Raw genomic sequence first — 20,488 nt, 5'->3', positions numbered from 1 at the left:
TGGGTACGGGAAAGAGGTTACAGAGAGCTAACCTCCCCTGCTGTCTGGCTCTGTCTGCCTGGACCATGCCCAAACATTGGTGTTTGCCCGCACGGGCTGCTGAGTTATGATGCCAATGACAACCACATAGCTCAAGGCTGGACAAAGGCCAAGATTAGGTGGGAGGAAGAAGGATCCAGAGAAAAGCGAGAACAAATAGCATCTCTAAAAGGGTTGGGGTCAATTTAATTTCAATTACAGTCAATTCAGGAAGTACGCTGACATTCCAATTCAAGTCAATGCTTTTCAATTAGGAAAATGTGTAATTGGAATTTGGTTTACTTTCTGAATTGACTGGAATTGAAATGGAATTGACCCCAACCCCGGTCAATATAAACCAGATCACACAATGCAAAAGTGTGTCTGACATATGGGTCTTTTGTCCTACAGTAAAGGATGCACATTAATATGACCCTCAATGACAATCAATAGCAAAGACTTTAATTTAAGGTCCTCAACGCCACCATAATATTAAACTACAGTATGTGTATGTATTCATGTTTATTATCATCAATTTATTATCATCAGAATGCATGATCCTACTCACTTCTTTATTTCACAATCATGTGCACGTGATTCCCACGTGTACCATAGTAGACTTTCTAAACTAAATGATTACTGAGGAATATCAGTCACTCTGGGGTAGTTCAGTGTTTAGTGTAATGACGTGATGACAGATGCGTAAAGCGAATCCGTGTTGTTGTAGGCATGCCTTGTCCGCGGTGAAAGGTTGAAACGGGGAATGGGCAGGGTAAAAGACTGCAGGCTCTGCTTTTAAAAGACTCACGTAGAGTATAAAACTATAGTTTTTTGCCCATTGTGAGACGCTCGACACGAGACAGGCTACATTACGCACAGACGGGGGGAGGGAGAGTTGATATTGAAAAGAAAAGAGACTGACCAGTCACAATTCCAAGTTTACTTCGTCTGGTTGCTTCGGAACACTACTGATAGATTTGGGCATGTGGGGAACTTTCGGCTAAGTCCGTGATTTTGTTTTTTGTGCGACATCACGGGGTGTCATTGTCACCTTTCTTTTCGTGGCATTTAAAAGACATCCACTTTATTTTTTGCTATTATAACGGTACGTGTAATTTATATATTTACATTTTATGTATTTGGTTGATGATGGAATGCGCTCCCTCTCGGTGACGCAAAAACCTGGACTTTAAGGCATACTAGCTCTGCTTTCCAGTTAGCCTGAGCTTTTTAGGAACTTTTCTGCCTGTGCTTTTTTGAGGCCGCGGAAATGGGAGCGTGTCAACGGGACGTTGTGTCCGCGCTTTGCCGAAAAAGTTTCCGTTGGATTGTGCTGCTGCTGTGGCTGACCTCTGCAGCTCATGCCACCTGGAGGACGGGGCTTTACAAATATTCAGCTGGGACCCAACTCAACAGAGAGTCGTCCGCAGCGTCTCAAACCTCTATTTATCAAAAAAGGTATGGATACATGCATGATCATTTATTGTTGTTTATCTTCTAATTTCGTGTATTAAAGGCTAATTATAACATTTCATGGAAATGTTGATGATACTGTAAGTAGGCTAGATCATCATAAGGCATAATAAAACAAATGTCAAAGTCTCACTCAAAGGTTCTGTGTCCTTGAAGCATCCGTTCCGATGAACTACCTGCTTTAGTGTGCATACCATTCATAATGCATATTCACAATGTGACACATTCATAGACTGTGCTACATTTACTGTCCCTAAATAAATACTCTATCCACAACTCATTTTAGTTGACTAAAATGCTATTATTTATTTTCCAATATACTTATAATTAACCTCCTATTTTTATCAATTCCATCCATCTCCTCAAAGTCCCCCTTTCTGCCTGTTTATACAACCAACAATGACAGAACTTCCCCATCCCTATCCTATCCATCTAGCAGGTCTCATTGTCTTCTTCACACTGGGGTTTCCTTTTTCCTGTCCAAGCAGCACACTGTCCCATCCTCATTGTCTCTGCGTTCCTGCCTGGCTTGCCCACTGTCACTCTGGGTGGCCTATTGGCTCCTGTCCTGTGAGAGAAGCGCTGTCTCTAAACTGTGCTCTAGTCTGTCCAGCAGCACCTCTCTCTTCTCTCCAACATCTGCTGCCGCTCAGCTGTCAGGAACCTCCTCACATCTGACCAGGCTCAGTCCTCAGTCCTTTGAGGCTCTTCCACTAAGCCCCATACACATCCTTAACGACAGGCACAAACCACAAACTCAACACTCTCATCTGGGGAGTTATACAATGGGAATGGGTAGTGAATGGACAACACTGGTCTGTTTTATGTTATAATAAAGTGGATCTGCTGAATAAAGGTACTATTTATCATTCTTTGCACAAATATACAAATATTTTGTGTGAACTCATAAGATCTCTGTTTAGTACTCTCTCTGTCAGTGTTTTGTATTTCACCCTCTGTGTGTTCCTCCCCTGTGATCCTCAGAGGTGAGTGTTCCACATGACAGCAGGGTTGTTGATGAGGGTGGTTCTGTGAGCAAAGCCCTCAGACTAAACACAGAGGGGGAAAACACCAGCTTCCCTTTAGAACAAGTTTTTCACAGAGCCCAGACAGACAATGTGGATGTGATTAAGTTCCCCATCACACTAATATTTACGCTCTCAGGTTCTGAGTGGTGGGGGGCAGTGGGTGGAGGATCCTCACTGTGAAGTGTCCCTGGGAAGTGTCCAGATGGTGCAGAGATATCCTGGTTTTGGTCCGCTGGTGCTGTGTTCACTACCCCACCCTGAGCCTCTCTCTGTCATTCATGTGCCGTGGTTGGTGGACATGTTTACTAAGCACAAGCGCTGCAGCCCTAATGCATCTGGACTTGGAAGAGGTGAAGTTTACAGTTTACTCGGCTGCTGTTTGAAGGTTACTTGGGCTAGTGGGGAAGGGAGGGAGGGCGCATGGAGGGTGGAGAGGGGGGTATTCTAGTGAGTCAGCCCTGGTCTGAGGATGGGATCAGTGGGTTTGACATGACATTAGAGGAGCTGCATAACTCATCTCCCTCCACCTGCTGTCTGTCTAGGCTGCTTTATGTAGACAGGCATGTTTATGGTGTGTGTCAACAAGACCAGTTGGGGGCATTACCATTAGCTCTGTGTAGGACAGAGGGCTGTCCTCCCCGCTCACATGGCCATAGTAGGAGCTCTGTAACATTCCTAAAGGCCCAAGTCCTTTGTCCACATACAAGGCATTGAACAATGTATTGACAACAGAGGTACTGAGAGAGATAAAAGTTGATTTCAACAAGGGAAGGGTGGTCAAGAGATAATGAGTATTGGTCAAGAGATAACAATGACTGAAAGAAGTCTCCAGTCATACCTACCTAGTGCTGGATTCAGACCAGCAACCAGAACAGCATATAAAGGAATCAAAATAAAGAGAGACCTGGACCAAGACCGCATCATGAACACGTCAGCAATTGTGTAAAGCACATAAGTAAAAATACTTTAAAGTACTGCTTAAGTAGTTTTTTGGGGAGCTGTACTTTACTTAACTATTTATATTTTTTTACAACTTTTACTTCACTACATTCCTAAGGAAAATGATGTACTTTTTACTCCATACATTTTCCCTAACAGCCAAAAGTACTTGTTACATTTTGAATGCTTAACAGGACAGTAAAATGGTCCATTTCACGCACTTATCAAGAGAACATCCCTGGTCATCCAAACTGCCTCTGATCTGGCAGGCTCACTAAACACAAATGCTTTGTTTATAAATTATGTCTGAGTGTTGGAGTGTGCCCCTGGCTATCCATAAATTAAAACAATCTTAATATAATGATTTTTCAATTATTCGTACTGTTTCTTTTACTTTTGATACATAAGTATATTTAAAACAAAATACTTTTTGACCTTTACTCAAGTAGTATTTTACTAGGTGACTTTCACATTTACATGAATCCTTTTCTATTAAGGTATCTTTACTTGTACTCAAGTAGGACTATTGGGTACTTTTTCCACCACTGCACATCAGTATCACACAAACAGGTACATGACATACAATCAGGCAAAAATGACATGTACACGACACAAGCCAGAAAAATATCAGAGTGCAATACGTCAAGCATCAGAGCTATTACAGTTTTACAAAATATTTTTAAGTAAACCACTATGCATTCTTACAATAGAGGCATGCTGACTAGTGACAGCCAATGGCAAGTAGAAACACTAAAGTATTAAAGCCATTACAGTATCACAAATAATCGTACTAAACAACTATGCTTTCGTACAATAAGGCAATACAACCAATGACATTGGATAATAGCTAGAAACAACTGCATGCCCCAACAACCTGTTCAATAGAAATAGTACCACCTATGCAAATGGAAGGGGTTAACTGTACTTGAGTGAGCTCTTGACTTGTACCGTCCCTCTGTTGAGTAGCCAGCCCAATGCAGCAGTTTTTTCAACCGTGGCCTTAATGAGGGCTATTGGAGCCAAGCAGAGGGAAGGGTTAAGACAGCAGCTATTTCCTGTGCTGCCTGGGGAGAGGAAGTCATGGTCTGACTGCCAGACAGCCTACTCCCTGTGGGACCTTTAGAACCTGACCCATCACCACCTCCACTCAGCCTCACCACGCATTCTCCTGAACTACCCCCAACAGAGGAGCTGACAGTCACACACACACACACACACACACACACACACACACACACACACACACACACACACACACACACACACACACACACACACACACACACACACACACACACACACACACACACACACACACACACACACACACACACACACACACACACACACAGGTGAACTCCAACCTGTTGTCTTGGCCACAGCTGGGCTGGATGAGGATGGGTCCATTCAGGCTCACTGTGTCAGACTGCTGTGTGATACCCACTTGTCTTCCAAAACCCCTTCAAGGCCTCGCTCTGGTACTTTGATGGTGTCTAGGTGTTTTCATTGGGCGTTCACTGACCCAGGGCAGGGACGTTTATCCAGTATGGAAAGCCCTTTTGCCGGCTCTGCTTGGCCCCCTCCTCTCATTCACCTTGGCCTGACTGGCCCCTGACATGTCCTTTGAACCTGATTGAACCAGCAGCACAATAGGCCACCCCTAATGTCCCCAATTAAACTCTCTCATTCAACACCTCCTCTACACCACTGCAGTATTTGAATCCACAGAGCAGTGCCGTGAAGAACATTAAACTCTCTATATTAGTATTACTTATATCATCTTTACTTTTCTTTGGCGTTATCTTTTTCTATTGATCTCTTTTGCGTTTCTCTATCTCTATTAGTGTGGTGTTTTAAAAGAAAATACCCTTATCTGACTCTGTGTTGTATTCTCTGATATCCTTGATAAAAAATCAGTCCTTCTAACTTTCCCTCTAGCTTTGTGCAGAATAATGTATTTCATTTGTCGACTAGATAGTCTAGAAGCTCGCTCTCATTCTTTCCAGCTCGTTCTCTCCAGTATCAAAAGTATCACAAGCTAAAATATACTTAAGTATCAAAAGTAAAAGTGAAAATGATTTAAAATTCCTTATATTAAGCAAACCAGACAGCATAATTTTCTTGTTTTTTATTTATTTACGGATAGTCAGGTGCACGCTCCAACACTCAGACATAATTTACAAATGTGTTCCGTGAGTCCATCAGATAAGAGGCTGCAGGGATGACCAGGTATGTTATTTTTATAAGTGTGTGAATTAGACCATTATCAATGTCCTGCTAAGTATTTGTGCATACTTTTGGGTGTAAGGGAAAATGTATGGAATAAATATACATGAATTTCTTTAGGAATGTAGTGAAGTAAAAGTAAAAGTTGTTAGAAATATAAATAGAAAGTACAGATACCCCAAAAATCAACTTAAGTAGTACTTTCAAGTATTTTTACTTAAGTATTTTACACCACTGTTAATAAGGCTAGGGGTTACTCGACAACATCCGCTGAAAAGGCAGAGCGCGAAATTCAAAAATATTGAAGTAAATATTGGTTAATGCAACCGCTGTGTCAGATTTCAAAAAAGCACACCATGCAATAATCTGAGTACGGTGCTCAGACACAAAAACAAGTCATACAGATACCCGCCATGTTGTGGAGTCAACAGAAGTCAGAAATAGCATTATAAATATTCACTTACCTTTGATGATCTTCATCAGAATGCACTCCCAGGAATCCCAGTTCATTACATTTACATTTACATTTAAGTTCCACAATAAATGTTTGTTTTGTTCGATAAAGTCCATCATTTATGTCCAAATACCTCATTTATGTTAGCGCGTTTAGTTCACAAATCCAAACTCACAAGGCGCGGGCAAGTCCATGCAAAAGTTCAGACGTAAAGTCCAAAAGGTTACATTACAGGTCGTAGAAACATGTCAAATGATGTATAGAATCAATCTTTAGGATGTTTTTAACATAAATCTTCAATAATGTTTCAACTGGAGAATTCCTTTGTCTTTAGAAAGGAAAAGGAACGCACCTACCTCTCACGGGCGCACGCGAGACTGAGCTCATGGCACTCTGCCAGACCTCTTACTCAATCAGCTCTTATTCTCTCCTCCTTCACAGTAGAAGCCTGAAACAAGGTTCTAAAGACTGTTGACATCTAGTGGAAGCCTTAGGAAGTGCAATATGACCCCATTTACACTGTATATTTGATAGGCAATGAGTTACAAACCTCAGATTTCCCACTTACCTGTGCCTTTGGACCCACAGTGCATCCTAATTGGTCCATCCTCTAACCCCTTGTCTGTCCTACTGGGGGCTTCCTTTGTGAACTCTATGGTAAAATGACCTCTGCCTCCTCCTCTCCTCCTCCTCTCCTCTCCTCTCGTCTGGCTGTCTGCCAAATCTGTCTATTGTCATTTGTTCTCCACAAGAGCTTTTCCCACAGCCAGAAATCTAGAGAAATTCTGTGAGATTTTTTATCATACTAAATGTAATATTTTTTGCATTCTACCCTCATCACACAGCATAGGGGTGGAGAAAGAGGGGAAGAAGGGGGGCTGGGATTCTTCAACTCTGTCCCAAAGGCAGAGAGTTATTGAGAGGGAGAGGGACTGAAACAGGAAGTTCAGTGGCGAATGCACCTGGACGTTATTCACCCTAACCTGGCCTTCTTCTGTACTCTGTGAGCCTGCCTGCATCAACTACTTTTTCTTTCTCTTTGCATCTGAGGGCTCTGGGGTTGTTCCTCTCTTTATCTCTCTCACTCTCTCTGTTGTTGTTCATCTCTTTCCAATGTCTCTCTTAAAGCTTGAAGTGTTATTACCTAACTATATATGGTTTTGAAGGAGCCTCCTTGTGTTAACAGTCCCCAGCCACACTGCAGTGAGGGGACAACAGCAGCAAATCTCTTTTTGAAGAGTAGAATCTTGTCATCAGCATCACGCTCCCCCCTCTATTTTACTGTCTTGGCGAGATCTTTCTCCCTTATGGATTTCTATTTTCTTTCTCCTTCTAAACATTGGCTGTGATCTGTTTGAGTGCTCATGGTGCTTTGTGATTTACATGGTTTTGGCCCGGCATCAGGAGTAAAGGAGGGAGGCAGGGAGGGAAGCTGGCAGGAAGGGAGGGAGTGTGGGGTGTTTGCAGAGAGACCTGATACCCACTGTGGGCCTGCCTGCCTGCCTGGTGCCAGTGCCAGTTAAACACAGCCGTGCTGTTGGGTTTCACACCTTGTACCCTTGGGAACAGCTCAACGCTGTAGAAGGTTTGCACTAGAGGTCTTCACGGGTCCAAAAAGTTGGGCCTGTTTCGAAATAGATCTGGTTTCACACCTTGTACCCTTGGGAACAGCTCAACGCTGTAGAAGGTTTGCACTAGAGGTCTTCACGGGTCCAAAAAGTTGGGCCTGTTTCGAAATAGATCTGTAGCTTTCCCACCCGACCTAATGTGCATAAATATACTGTATATATTTTTAAAAATAGACCCGTTCCGAAAGAGGCCCATTGGAAAAACAGACCCAAACAGACACGTGCAGGTTTGGATCCAAGAGAGCAGTAAACTTAGGTTTGACATGTAAACAACAAATGCTGAGGGTTCATATTCATGTTTAAAGGACCAAATAATGAAAGACAAGCGCTGTAGTTTTAAGTTCCACAAAGTGGCTGTCGAAGAGGTGAAAACATTGCTGCTGTCTATAAATAAGTACAAACCATCTGGTACCAACACCTGGATGGTAAATTGCTAAACATTGGTATCGGAATACATTTTGACTACATATTGTGTGTATGTACTGATATGTAGGCTATGTTTGATGTTTTAAATGTATGTATTTCAGTCCTGGACTAATACTATTCTGTACTATGTATTGTGTCATGTTTCATGTGGACCCCAGGAAGAGTAGCGGCTGATGGGGATCCTTATAAATACCATATACCCATTAATTTCTGAGAGTAGAAAGAAAGAGAGAGAAAGAAATCTCCCACCGGGCGTTGCCAGCGCCATCAAATGACTGAAAATGGCCAAATGATTCACAGTTACTTGTCCTTAAAAACTGCCTAAAACAAATTGCAAAAAAATATTTGTTGTGTTTCGTTGTGTAGGATATTCAAAACTTTATAGCCTATTGTTTTATTAATTTTTACTTTCCTAAAACAATAATTGTCCACCTCACGGTTCAGCTGTCAGAGATTTGAGCACTAAATGCATCAGGGCACTACATACAGATAAGCCTATAGGCTTAGGAATCTCCACTCGACAGTATATTTATATATATTATAAATATAATGCTTAGGCATCTCTACTCTACAGTATATTTATATGTATTATAAATATAATGCTTAGGCATCTCTACTCTACAGTTTATTTATATATTTTATAAATATAATGCTTAGGCATCTCTACAGTGTATTTATATATATTATAAATATAATGCTTAGGCATCTCTACTCTACAGTATATTTATATATATATTATAAATATAATGCTTAGGCATCTCTACAGTGTATTTATATATATTATAAATATAATGCTTAGGCATCTCTACAGTGTATTTATATATTTTATAAATATAATGCTTAGGCATCTCTACAGTATATTTATATATTTTATAAATATAATGCTTAGGCGTCTCCACTCTACAGTATATTTATATATTTTATAAAAATAATGCTTAGGCATCTCTACTCTACAGTATATTTATATGTATTATAAAAATAATGCTTAGGCGTCTCCACTCTACAGTATATTTAGATATTTTATAAATATAATGCTTAGGCGGCTCTACTGTACAGTATATTTATATATATTATAAATATAATGCTCAGGCATCTCCACTCTACAGTATATTTAGATATTTTATAAATATAATGCTTAGGCCTAGCCCTAGAGAGACCGAGAGAAATATAGAGAAATGCCGGCGCCATGTTCCTGACACCGACATGCATTTATACTTGTCAGATAGGCTACTATTGCTATAGAGATATAGGCGTACAGAAGGATAAGCATTATTGTTAGAATAAAGTCTGGTAGACCTAAAACCTTCTTCCTCAGCTCAAGTTCAACTGTCAGAGTCAGTTGAAACACTGGTGCGCATTGCCTTCATAAGCCTGCAGTAGTCAAACCTAATAATAGTCATACCACACCAAACCTTCACAAAAGTTTCTTAACTTTATTAGAGTAATACCAAAAGTAGACCTAAGTCAAGTCATACAAGCAAGTTATTATATTGCAGCATTAAATTCAGTTTTGCATCTCGCCCACTTTGGTTTTTCCTTTTTATGGTTTTGAGTGCGAGTAGCCCCAGGCCTACCAGTAATTCTGTTATATTGCGGCAACATAACATAACATGAACAAAGAAAATGGCATTAGACACGTGTACCTTGTGCTGGGGACAATAAAAGTCCACTAGAATGTGCAGTTTTGTCACACAACCCAATGCCACAAGTTTTGAGGGAGAGGGCAATTGGCATCCTGACGGCAGAAATGTCCACCAGAACTTTTGCCAGAGAATATTATGTTCATTACGCTACCATAACCTTGTGATATCCAATTGGTAGTTACAAACTTGTAACTCATCGCAGCAACTCCCCAACGGACTCGGGAGAGGCGAAGGTCGAGAGTCATTCGTTCTCCGGAAACATGACCTGCCAAGCCGCGCTGCTTCTTCTGCACCAATGTGTCAGAGGAAACACTGTCCAACTGACAACCGAAGTCAGCTTGCAGGCACCCGACCTTTCACAAGGAGTCACTAGAGAATGATGAGCCAAGAAAATCCCACCGGCCAAACCCTCCCCTAACTCGGATGACACTGGACCAAGCATACGCCGCCCAAGGGGCTCCCAGTCATGGTTGGCTGTGACAGAGTCTGGTATCGAACCTGAGGCTGTAGTGGCGCCTCAGCAGTACAATACAGTGCCTTAGACCGCTGCGCCAGTTGGGAGGCCGTTTTAGAGAATTTAGCAGTAAGTCCAATCGGCCTCACAACAGCAGACCATGTGCGACCACGTGTAACCACGCCAGCCCAGGACCTCCACATCCGGCTTCTTCACCTGTGGGATCGTCTGAGACCAGCCACCCAGACAGTTAATGAAACTGTGGGTTTGCACTTCTGAAGAATTTCTACACAAACTGTCAGAAACTGTCTCAGAGAAGCCCATCTGTGTGCTTGATGTCCTCACAGGGTCTTGACCTGACTGTAATTCGGCGTTGTAACCTACTTCAGTTGGCAAATGGCCACTGGCATGCTGGAGAAGTGTCCTCCTCATGAATGAATCCCGGTTTCAACTGTACCGGGCAGATGGCAGGCACCGTGTATGGCATTGTGTGGGCAAGCAGTTTGCCGATGTCAATGTTGTGAACTTGGTGCTCCATGGTGGCGGTGGGGTTAGGGTATGAGCAGGCATGAGCTACGTACAACGAAAACAATTCCATTTTATCAAAGGCAATTGGAATGCACAGAAATACTGTGAGATGCTGAGGCCCATTGTTATGCCATTAGTCCACCACAATTGCCTCATGTTTCAGCATTATAATGCATGTCTCGATGTTGCAAGGATCTGTACATGATTCCTGGAAGCTGAAAATGTCCCATTTCCTCCATGGCCTGCATACTCATCAGACATGTCAACCATTGAGCATGTTTGGGATGCTCTGGATTGACGTGTATGACAGCGTTTCCAGTTCCCGCCAATATCCAGCAGCTTCGCACAGCCATTGAAGAGGAGTGGGACAACATTCCACAGGCCACGTTTCCTAGACGTTTCCACTTCACAATTTAATTTACCTTTATTTAACCAGGCAAGTCAGTTAAGAACACATTCTTATTTTCAATGACGGCCTGGGAACAGTGGGTTAACTGCCTTGTTCAGGGGCAGAACGACAGATTTGTACCTTGTCAGCTCAGGGGTTTGAACTCGCAACCTTCCGGTTACTAGTCCAGCTCTAACCACTAGGCTACGCTGCCGCCCCCAATAACAGCACTTACAGTTGACTGGGGCATCTCTAGCATGGCAGAACTTTGACGAACTGACTTGTTGGAAAGGTGGCATCCTAAGACTGTGCCATGTTGAAAGTCCCTGTGCTCTTCAGTACGGGCCATTCTACTGTCAATGTTTGTCTATGGAGATTGCATGGCTGTGTGCTCGGTTTTATACACCTGTCAGCAATGGGTGTGGCTGAAATAGCTGAATCCACTAATTTGAAGGGATGTCCACATACTTGCTGCACGAAATCTAAGGAAGTCTCTAGATTTACTCGCCTGAAGTAGAATGTCTTATGATGAACTGTAGACCACACTATTTGCCAAGAGGGTTTTCATCTGTACTTTTCGTGGCTGTCTATTTACCACGACAGATGGATGCTGGCACTAAGACCGTACTCAGTCAGCAGTATAAGGAAATAAGCAAACAGGAAACCACTCACCCAGAGGCGGCGTTCCCAGTGGCCGGAGGCTTTAATACAGGGAAACTTAAATCAGTTTTACCTAATCTCTATCAACATGTTAAATGCGCAAAAAGAGGGGGAAAAATTCTAGATTACCTGTACTCCACACACAGAGACACGTACAAAGCTCTCCCTCGCCCTCCATTTGGTAAATCTGACCACAATTCTATCCTCCTGATTCCTGCTTACCAGCGAAAATTAAAGCAGAAAGCACCACAGTCTATAAAAAAAGTGGTCAGAAGAAGCAGATGCTAGACTACAGGACTGTTTTGCTATCACAGAATGGAATATGTTCTGGGATTCTTCCGATTGCATTGAGGAGTACACCACATAAGTCACTGGCTTTATCAATAAGTGCATTTACATTTACATTTAAGTCATTTAGCAGACGCTCTTATCCAGAGCGACTTACAAATTGGTGCATTCACATTATGACATCCAGTGGAACAGTCACTTTACAATAGTGCATCTAAATCTTAAAGGGGGGGTGAGAGGGATTACTTATCCTATCCTAGGTATTCCTTAAAGAGGTGGGGTTTCAGGTGTCTCCGGAAGGTGGTGATTGACTCCGCTGTCCTGGCGTCGTGAGGGAGTTTGTTCCACCATTGGGGGGCCAGAGCAGCAAACAGTTTTGACTGGGCTGAGCGGGAACTGTACTTCCTCAGTGGTAGGGAGGCGAGCAGGCCAGAGGTGGATGAACGCAGTGCCCTTGTTTGGGTGTAGGGCCTGATCAGAGCCTGGAGGTACTGAGGTGCCGTTCCCCTCACAGCTCCGTAGGCAAGCACCATGGTCTTGTAGCGGATGCGAGCTTCAACTGGAAGCCAGTGGAGAGAGCGGAGGAGCGGGGTGACGTGAGAGAACTTCGGAAGGTTGAACACCAGACGGGCTGCGGCGTTCTGGATGAGTTGTAGGGGTTTAATGGCACAGGCAGGGAGCCCAGCCAACAGCGAGTTGCAGTAATCCAGACGGGAGATGACAAGTGCCTGGATTAGGACCTGCGCCGCTTCCTGTGTGAGGCAGGGTCGTACTCTGCGGATGTTGTAGAGCATGAACCTACAGGAACGGGCCACCGCCTTGATGTTAGTTGAGAACGACAGGGTGTTGTCCAGGATCACGCCAAGGTTCTTAGCGCTCTGGGAGGAGGACACAATGGAGTTGTCAACCGTGATGGCGAGATCATGGAACGGGCAGTCCTTCCCCGGGTGGAAGAGCAGCTCCGTCTTGCCAAGGTTCAGCTTGAGGTGGTGATCCGTCATCCACACGGATATGTCTGCCAGACATGCAGAGATGCGATTCGCCACCTGGTCATCAGAAGGGGGAAAGGAGAAGATTAATTGTGTGTCGTCTGCATAGCAATGATAGGAGAGACCATGTGAGGTTATGACAGAGCCAAGTGACTTGGTGTATAGCGAGAATAGGAGAGGGCCTAGAACAGAGCCCTGGGGGACACCAGTGGTGAGAGCGCGTGGTGAGGAGACAGATTCTCGCCACGCCACCTGGTAGGAGCGACCTGTCAGGTAGGACGCAATCCAAGCGTGGGCCGCGCCGGAGATGCCCAACTCGGAGAGGGTGGAGAGGAGGATCTTTTGGTTCACAGTATCGAAGGCAGCCGATAGGTCTAGAAGGATGAGAGCAGAGGAGAGAGAGTTAGCTTTAGCAGTGCGGAGCGCCTCCGTGATACAGAGGAGAGCAGTCTCAGTTGAATGACTAGTCTTGAAACCTGACTGATTTGGATCAAGAAAGTCATTCAGAGAGAGATAGCGGGAGAGCTGGCCAAGGACGGTACGTTCAAGAGTTTTGGAGAGAAAAGAAAGAAGGGATACTGGTCTGTAGTTGTTGACATTGGAGGGATCGAGTGTAGGTTTTTTTCAGAAGGGGTGCAACTCTCGCTCTCTTGAAGACGGAAGGGACGTAGCCAGCGGTCAGGGATGAGTTGATGAGCGAGGTGAGGTAAGGGAGAAGGTCTCCGGAAATGGTCTGGAGACGAGAGGAGGGGATAGGGTCAAGCGGGCAGGTTGTTGGGCGGCCGGCCGTCACAAGACGCGAGATTTCATCTGGAGAGAGAGGGGAGAAAGAGGTCAGGGCACAGGGTAGGGCAGTGTGAGCAGAACCAGCGGTGTCGTTTGACTTAGCAAACGAGGATCGGATGTCATCGACCTTCTTTTCAAAATGGTTGACGAAGTAATCTGCAGAGAGGGAGGAGGGGGAGGGGGAGGAGGATTCAGGAGGGAGGAGAAGGTGGCAAAGAGCTTCCTAGGGTTAGAGGCAGATGCTTGGAATTTAGAGTGGTAGAAAGTGGCTTTAGCAGCAGAGACAGAGGAGGAAAATGTAGAGAGGAGGGAGTGAAAGGATGCCAGGTCCGCAGGGAGGCGAGTTTTCCTCCATTTCCGCTCGGCTGCCCGGAGCCCTGTTCTGTGAGCTCGCAATGAGTCGTCGAGCCACGGAGCGGGGAGGGGAGGACCGAGCCGGCCTGGAGGATAGGGGACATAGAGAGTCAAAGGATGCAGAGAGGGAGGAGAGGAGGGTTGAGGAGGCAGAATCAGGAGATAGGTTGGAGAAGGTTTGAGCAGAGGGAAGAGATGATAGGATGGAAGAGGAGAGAGTAGCGGGGGAGAGAGAGCGAAGGTTGGGACGGCGCGATACCATCCGAGTAGGGGCAATGTGGGAGGTGTTGGATGAGAGCGAGAGGGAAAAGGATACAAGGTAGTGGTCGGAGACTTGGAGGGGAGTTGCAATGAGGTTAGTGGAAGAACAGCATCTAGTAAAGATGAGGTCGAGCGTATTGCCTGCCTTGTGAGTAGGGGGAAGGTGAGAGGGTGAGGTCAAAAGAGGAGAGGAGTGGAAAGAAGGAGGCAGAGAGGAATGAGTCAAAGGTAGACGTGGGGAGGTTAAAGTCGCCCAGAACTGTGAGAGGTGAGCCGTCCTCAGGAAAGGAGCTTATCAAGGCATCAAGCTCATTGATGAACTCTCCGAGGGAACCTGGAGGGCGATAAATGATAAGGATGTTAAGCTTGAAAGGGCTGGTAACTGTGACAGCATGGAATTCAAAGGAGGCGATAGACAGATGGGTAAGGGGAGAAAGAGAGAATGACCACTTGGGAGAGATGAGGATCCCGGCGCCACCACCCCGCTGACCAGAAGCTCTCGGGGTGTGCGAGAACACGTGGGCGGACGAAGAGAGAGCAGTAGGAGTAGCAGTGTTGTCTGTGGTGATCCATGTTTCCGTCAGTGGCAAGAAGTCAAGGGACTGGAGGGAGGCATAGGCTGAGATGATCTCTGCCTTGTTGGCCGCAGATCGGCAGTTCCAGAGGCTACCGGAGACCTGGAACTCCACGTGGGTCGTGCGCGCTGGGACCACCAGATTAGGGTGGCCGCGGCCACGTGGTGTGGAGCGTTTGTATGGTCTGTGCAGAGAGGAGAGAACAGGGATAGACAGACACATAGTTGACAGGCTACAGAAGAGGCTACGCTAATGCAAAGGAGATTGGAATGACAAGTGGACTACACGTCTCGAATGTTCAGAAAGTTAAGCTTACGTAGCAAGAATCTTATTGACTAAAATGATTAAAATGATACAGTACTGCTGAAGTAGGCTAGCTGGCAGTGGCTGCGTTGTTGACTTTGTAGGCTAGCTGGCAGTGGCTGCGTTGTTGACACTACACTAATCAAGTCGTTCCGTTGAGTGTAATAGTTTCTACAGTGCTGCTATTCGGGGGCTAGCTGGCTAGCTAGCAGTGTTGATTAAGTTACGTTGCGTTAAAAGAATGACAATAGCTGGCTAGCTAACCTAGAAAATCGCTCTAGACTACACAATTATCTTTGATATAAAGACGGCTATGTAGCTAGCTATGTAGCTAGCTACGATCAAACAAATCAAACCGTTGTACTGTAATGAAATGAAATGAAAATGTGATACTACCTGTGAATGCGACCGGGTTGTTGAGTTCTATTCAGAAGACGTTGGCTAGCTGTTGGCTAGCTAGCAGAGTCTCCTACGTTAAGGACGACAAATAGCTGGCTAGCTAACCTCGGTAAATTAAGATAATCACTCTAAGACTACACAGTGCATCGTGGATATCATCCTCACAGTGACTGTACCTGTACCTACCCCGACCAGAAGTCATGGCAACATTCGCCCTGAGCTAAAGGATAGAGCTGCCGCTTTCAAGATGCGGGACTCTAACCCGGAAGCTTATAAGAAATCTTGCTATGCCCTCCGACGAACCATCAAACAGGCAAAGCACCAGTACAGGGCTAAGATTGAATCGTACAACACCGGCTCCGATGCTCGTCTTATGTGGCAGGGCTTGCAAACTATTACACACTACAAATGGGAAGCACAGTCGCGAGCTGCCCAGTGACACGAGCCTACCAGACGAGCTAAATCACTTCTATGCTTGCTTCGAGGCAAGCAACACAGAAGCATGCATGAAAGCATCAGCTGTTCAGGACGACTGTGTGATCACACTCTCCGTAGCCAAAGTCGACGTGAGTAAGACCTTTAAACAGGTCAACATTCACAAGGCCGCGAGGTCAGACGGATTACCAGGACGTGTGCTCCAGGCATGTGCTGACCAACTGGCAGGTGTCTTCACTGACATTTTCAACATGACACAATCTCTGTTGCACTCCACACTACCCTTTCCCACCTGGACATAAGGAACACCTATGTGAGAGTGCTATTCATTGACTTCAGCTCAGTGTTCAACACCATAGTACCCTAAAAGCTCATCACTAAGCTAAGGAACCTAGGACTAAACACCTCCATCTGCAACTGGATCCTAGACTTCCTGACGGGCCGCCCCCAGGTGGTGAGGGTAGGTAGCAACACATCTGTCACGTTGATCCTAAACACTGGTGCCCCTCAGGGGTGCGTGCTTAGTCCCCTCCTGTACTCCCTGTTCACCCATGACTGCACGGCCAGGCACGACTCCAACACCATCATTAAGTTTGCAGATGACACAACAGTGGTAGGCCTGATCACTGACAACAATGGGACAACCAATAGGGATGAGGTCAGAGACCTGGCCGGGTTGTGCCAGGATAACAACCTATCCCTCAACGTAACCAAGACTAAGGAGATGATTGTGGACTACAGGAAAAGGAGGACCGAGCATCTCCCCCATTCTCATCGACGGGGCTGTAGTGGAGCAGGTTGAGAGCTTCAAGTTTCATGGTGTCCACATCACCAACAAACTAGAATGATCCAAACACACCAAGACAGTCATGAAAAGGGCACGACAAAGCCTATTCCCCCTCAGGAAACAAAAAAATATTTGGCATGGGTCCTCAGATCCTCAAAAGGTTTTACAGCTGCAACATCGAGAGCATGGTTGCATCACTGCCTGGTACGGCAACTGCTCGGCCTCTGACCGCAAGGCACTACAGAGGGTAGTACGTATGGCCCAGTACACCAGGCGGTGTCAGAGGAAGGCCCTAAAAATTGTCAAAGACCCCAGCCACCCCAGTCACAGACTGTTCTCGCTACTACCGGATAGCAAGCGGTACCGGTGCGCCAAGTCTAGGACCAAAGGCTTCTCAACAGCTCAACCCCCAAGCCATAAGACTCCTGAACAGGTAATCAAATGGTTACCCAGACTATTTGCATTGTGTGTCCCCCCAACCCCTCTTTTACGTTGTTGCTACTCTCTGTTTATCATATATGCATAGTCACTTTAACTATACATTCATGTACATACTACCTCAATTAGCCCGACTAGACACATTGGCTACCCGGACTATCTGCATTGTGTCCCGCCACCGACCACCCGCCAACCCCCCTTTTACGCTACTGCTACTCTCTCTTTATCATATATGCATTGTCACTTTAACCATACCTACATGTACATACTACCTCAATTGGCCTGACTCACTAGTGCCTGTATATAGCCTCGCTACTGTATATAGTCTCGCCACTTTTATATCTTTTTACTCTGGTTTTTTATTTCTTTACTTGTCTATTGTTCACCTAATACCTATTTTTTACTTAGAAATTGCACTGTTGGTTAGGGCCTGTAAGTAAGCATTTCACTGTTTTACCTGCTGTATTCAGCGCACGTGACAAATAAACTTTGATTTGATTTGATTTGCATTGGACCTTTAACCCTACCTGACCACAGCTCTGTCGAGACTGAATGGTACTACTGTGTGACTTCACCTGGCTTCGGGAAGGTGGAGGCTCTTACAGTGTTAAATAGGGAAAGTGACAGTAGCTGTTGTCGTGGTCTGTGTCAGGTGGATCGGTGTTTCCCCTAGGATTTTTTTCAGCAGCGGTGGCAGATTTAGCAGGGGTGGGCGTTTTCCTGGGGTATACGTTTCTATAGCTACACAGTAGATGGTGCGCCACTGACTCTGCTTAAAGCATATTGGGAAACCTCTGGGTGGATTTATAAGAAGCAAGAGTTTAGCACTAGCATCCAGAAGTATGTTAGTTAGACGAAAAACATGGAAAGAAAGACTTCATTGTTCTGCTTGTGCTAATTCACCATGAAAGAGATCATTGTGTTTGCACAATTACGCATATTAATTGTGTAGGTGGGAGGAAGACCTGTGCTCACGCATGGCCACTAGGAGCTGCCAAAAGTGTCCTGCTGCATCCCACCTCCCCTCGTCTGTCTTCTAACGCCAATAAGTTGCATTTAGGATTTTATGCCCTTGGAAATGGCTCAAATAGTTCAAACTGGTTCCCTATATCATACAGCTCTAGTAGGGGCTTGTGTACGGACACCACAGCATGTGTGGATTGTTACTGTGAGCTGTTTTAGGGCTGCTCAGCATCTTATGCCCTTGGCATTGTCCAGCAGTGTACACACACAGTCTCACACACATTCAGTACAGTCATTGTTTGAAACATTGTGACTCCAGTGTTACTGTATCACATCTATTCAGCCCTAGCCATATGAGGGTAATCAGGGTATTTATGCACTTCATTGTTAATAAAAGACTGCTAACACATGTTTCGTGGAATAGCCTCCGTATGTTCCTCATACATTACATTTCTCTAAGTGCCGCTCCATGTTTCCTTGATTTATGGTTGTCGGGATGGGGAATGAGGAAAAAATATGATTTAATCCATTTTAGATTAAGGCTGTAACGTAACAAAATCTGGAAAAAGTGAAGCGTTCTGAATCCTTTCCGAATGCACTGTAGGACATGTTTAACGAATACCATGGAGAGGTTTTCCCCTTTATTTCTGTGTATTGTTTCCCTTGTTAGCATTTTCTTCCGACCAATAATGCAGTGATTGAAACCATCCCATAGCTCCTCTCCTAATCCGACTCAAATATCTATTCTACACGGCACAGCCCAGGGAAACAGATCTAGTCCTGGTTGACTAACATGGACAAGAGCTGGTCCAGGCTAACTGATACACTACTGCACTGACTCCCTGTTCTTTGTCCTTGGCTGCATATGGTTCAAAAGAGGTCTGAAAACCAAGAGCTTCGCTAGTAGTGAGAGCTTCATAAGTAGTGAGAGTAAGTGTACAAAGCCTTTATAGAGACTATATAAAACTTGAGGTAAATGTGTATAACTTATTCTTAAAAGACACGGTTTGACTAATAAGGGCTTCAGCATCTGATATTGACCTGTGACCTCTGGGTAAGCTGTTTTCCTGGCAGGTCATCCCGCTCCCAGCCTTTCCAGCTGTGCAAAGCAATTCCTGATAACGTATTACGAAAGGAGTCGTCTTGGAAAAGGAGTGGGCCTATGACCTACTATTAGCCTGTGTTTAAAAACTCACTCTATTCTCTGTGTGAGACCCTGCCCCCTCTGGTCCCCCTCAGTGACTCTGCCTCTTTTGAGACCCAGGCGGGAAAAAGCCAGCGGATGTGTATTGATAGGGGAAAGACCGCAATATAAACACAACCTACAATGCACTCCCGCAAGTGTCACGGCTGATTGAACTCATGTAAACACCAGAAGGACTTTGAAAAGAAAGAGGGCAGAGAATGAGAAAAGAGATTAAAATCCCAGAGTAGACGGCTTACTGAGTGCGAGGGTACGGCTAATTTCCCTTTGTGTGTGTGTGTGTGTGTGTGTGTGTGTGTGTGTGTGTGTGTGTGTGTGTGTGTGTGTGTGTGTGTGTGTGTGTGTGTGTCTGTGTGTCTGTGTGTGTGTGTTTGAGAGAGGGAGGGAGAGATTGCAGGGTGTGTGTTTTTATCAGATAATGATATGACCACCTGTGGCTTGTATTTTTTGTTGTTGTACAGTTGTGGAGCCAATAGTGTGTTTCTCTTACCCTTTGTCTTGTTGAATTTGAGTGTGCATGCTGAACCTGCTCCGTGTGTCCCACTTTCTCCCTCTCTCTCCCTCTCTTTCTCTCTCTCTTCCTCTTTCCTCTCTCTCAGGAACTGGTGCCCCCATACGGTCACTAAGACGGTGACTTGCCAGGTGCAGAATGGGACAACCCTGCAGCGTGTCTACCAGACATGTCGCTGGCCACAGGGATGCACAGGGGGCAGGTGAGTCTGGGACCTCTTATCCAAAACACTGCATGTCAAAACCTCAAACACACCCGACATCTACACCTTGATGAATGAGCCACAAGATCAGAGGAACTGTTTCCTCCTTACACTGTTTGTGATGTTGG

At 45.1% G+C, this 20,488-nt stretch overlaps 1 protein-coding gene across 3 annotated transcripts in view; it reads left to right on the top strand.

Annotated features, from left to right (window-relative positions):
* The first annotated feature begins 686 nt into the window (after positions 1-686).
* Positions 687-20,488, top strand: part of LOC124036365 (EMI domain-containing protein 1-like) — a 100,528-nt gene continuing 80,726 nt past the window's right edge. Inside the window, exons 1-3 of one of the 3 annotated variants that reach the window (XM_046350867.1) lie at positions 687-1,123; positions 1,280-1,476; positions 20,247-20,360. In XM_046350867.1, the coding sequence (XP_046206823.1) occupies positions 1,289-1,476; positions 20,247-20,360 (302 nt within the window). In that variant the 5' untranslated portion in view covers positions 687-1,123; positions 1,280-1,288. Of the gene's footprint in view, positions 1,477-20,246; positions 20,361-20,488 lie in introns of all 3 variants that reach the window. The other 2 variants (XM_046350866.1, XM_046350868.1) reach the window with 2 other exon arrangements.

Source organism: Oncorhynchus gorbuscha, linkage group LG05, assembly GCF_021184085.1.
Source record: "Oncorhynchus gorbuscha isolate QuinsamMale2020 ecotype Even-year linkage group LG05, OgorEven_v1.0, whole genome shotgun sequence".
In the NCBI taxonomy this organism is placed as follows: Eukaryota; Metazoa; Chordata; class Actinopteri; order Salmoniformes; family Salmonidae; genus Oncorhynchus; species Oncorhynchus gorbuscha.
The sequence above is the reverse complement of the archived record's forward strand: the minus strand, read 5'-3'. Positions and strand labels throughout refer to the sequence as shown.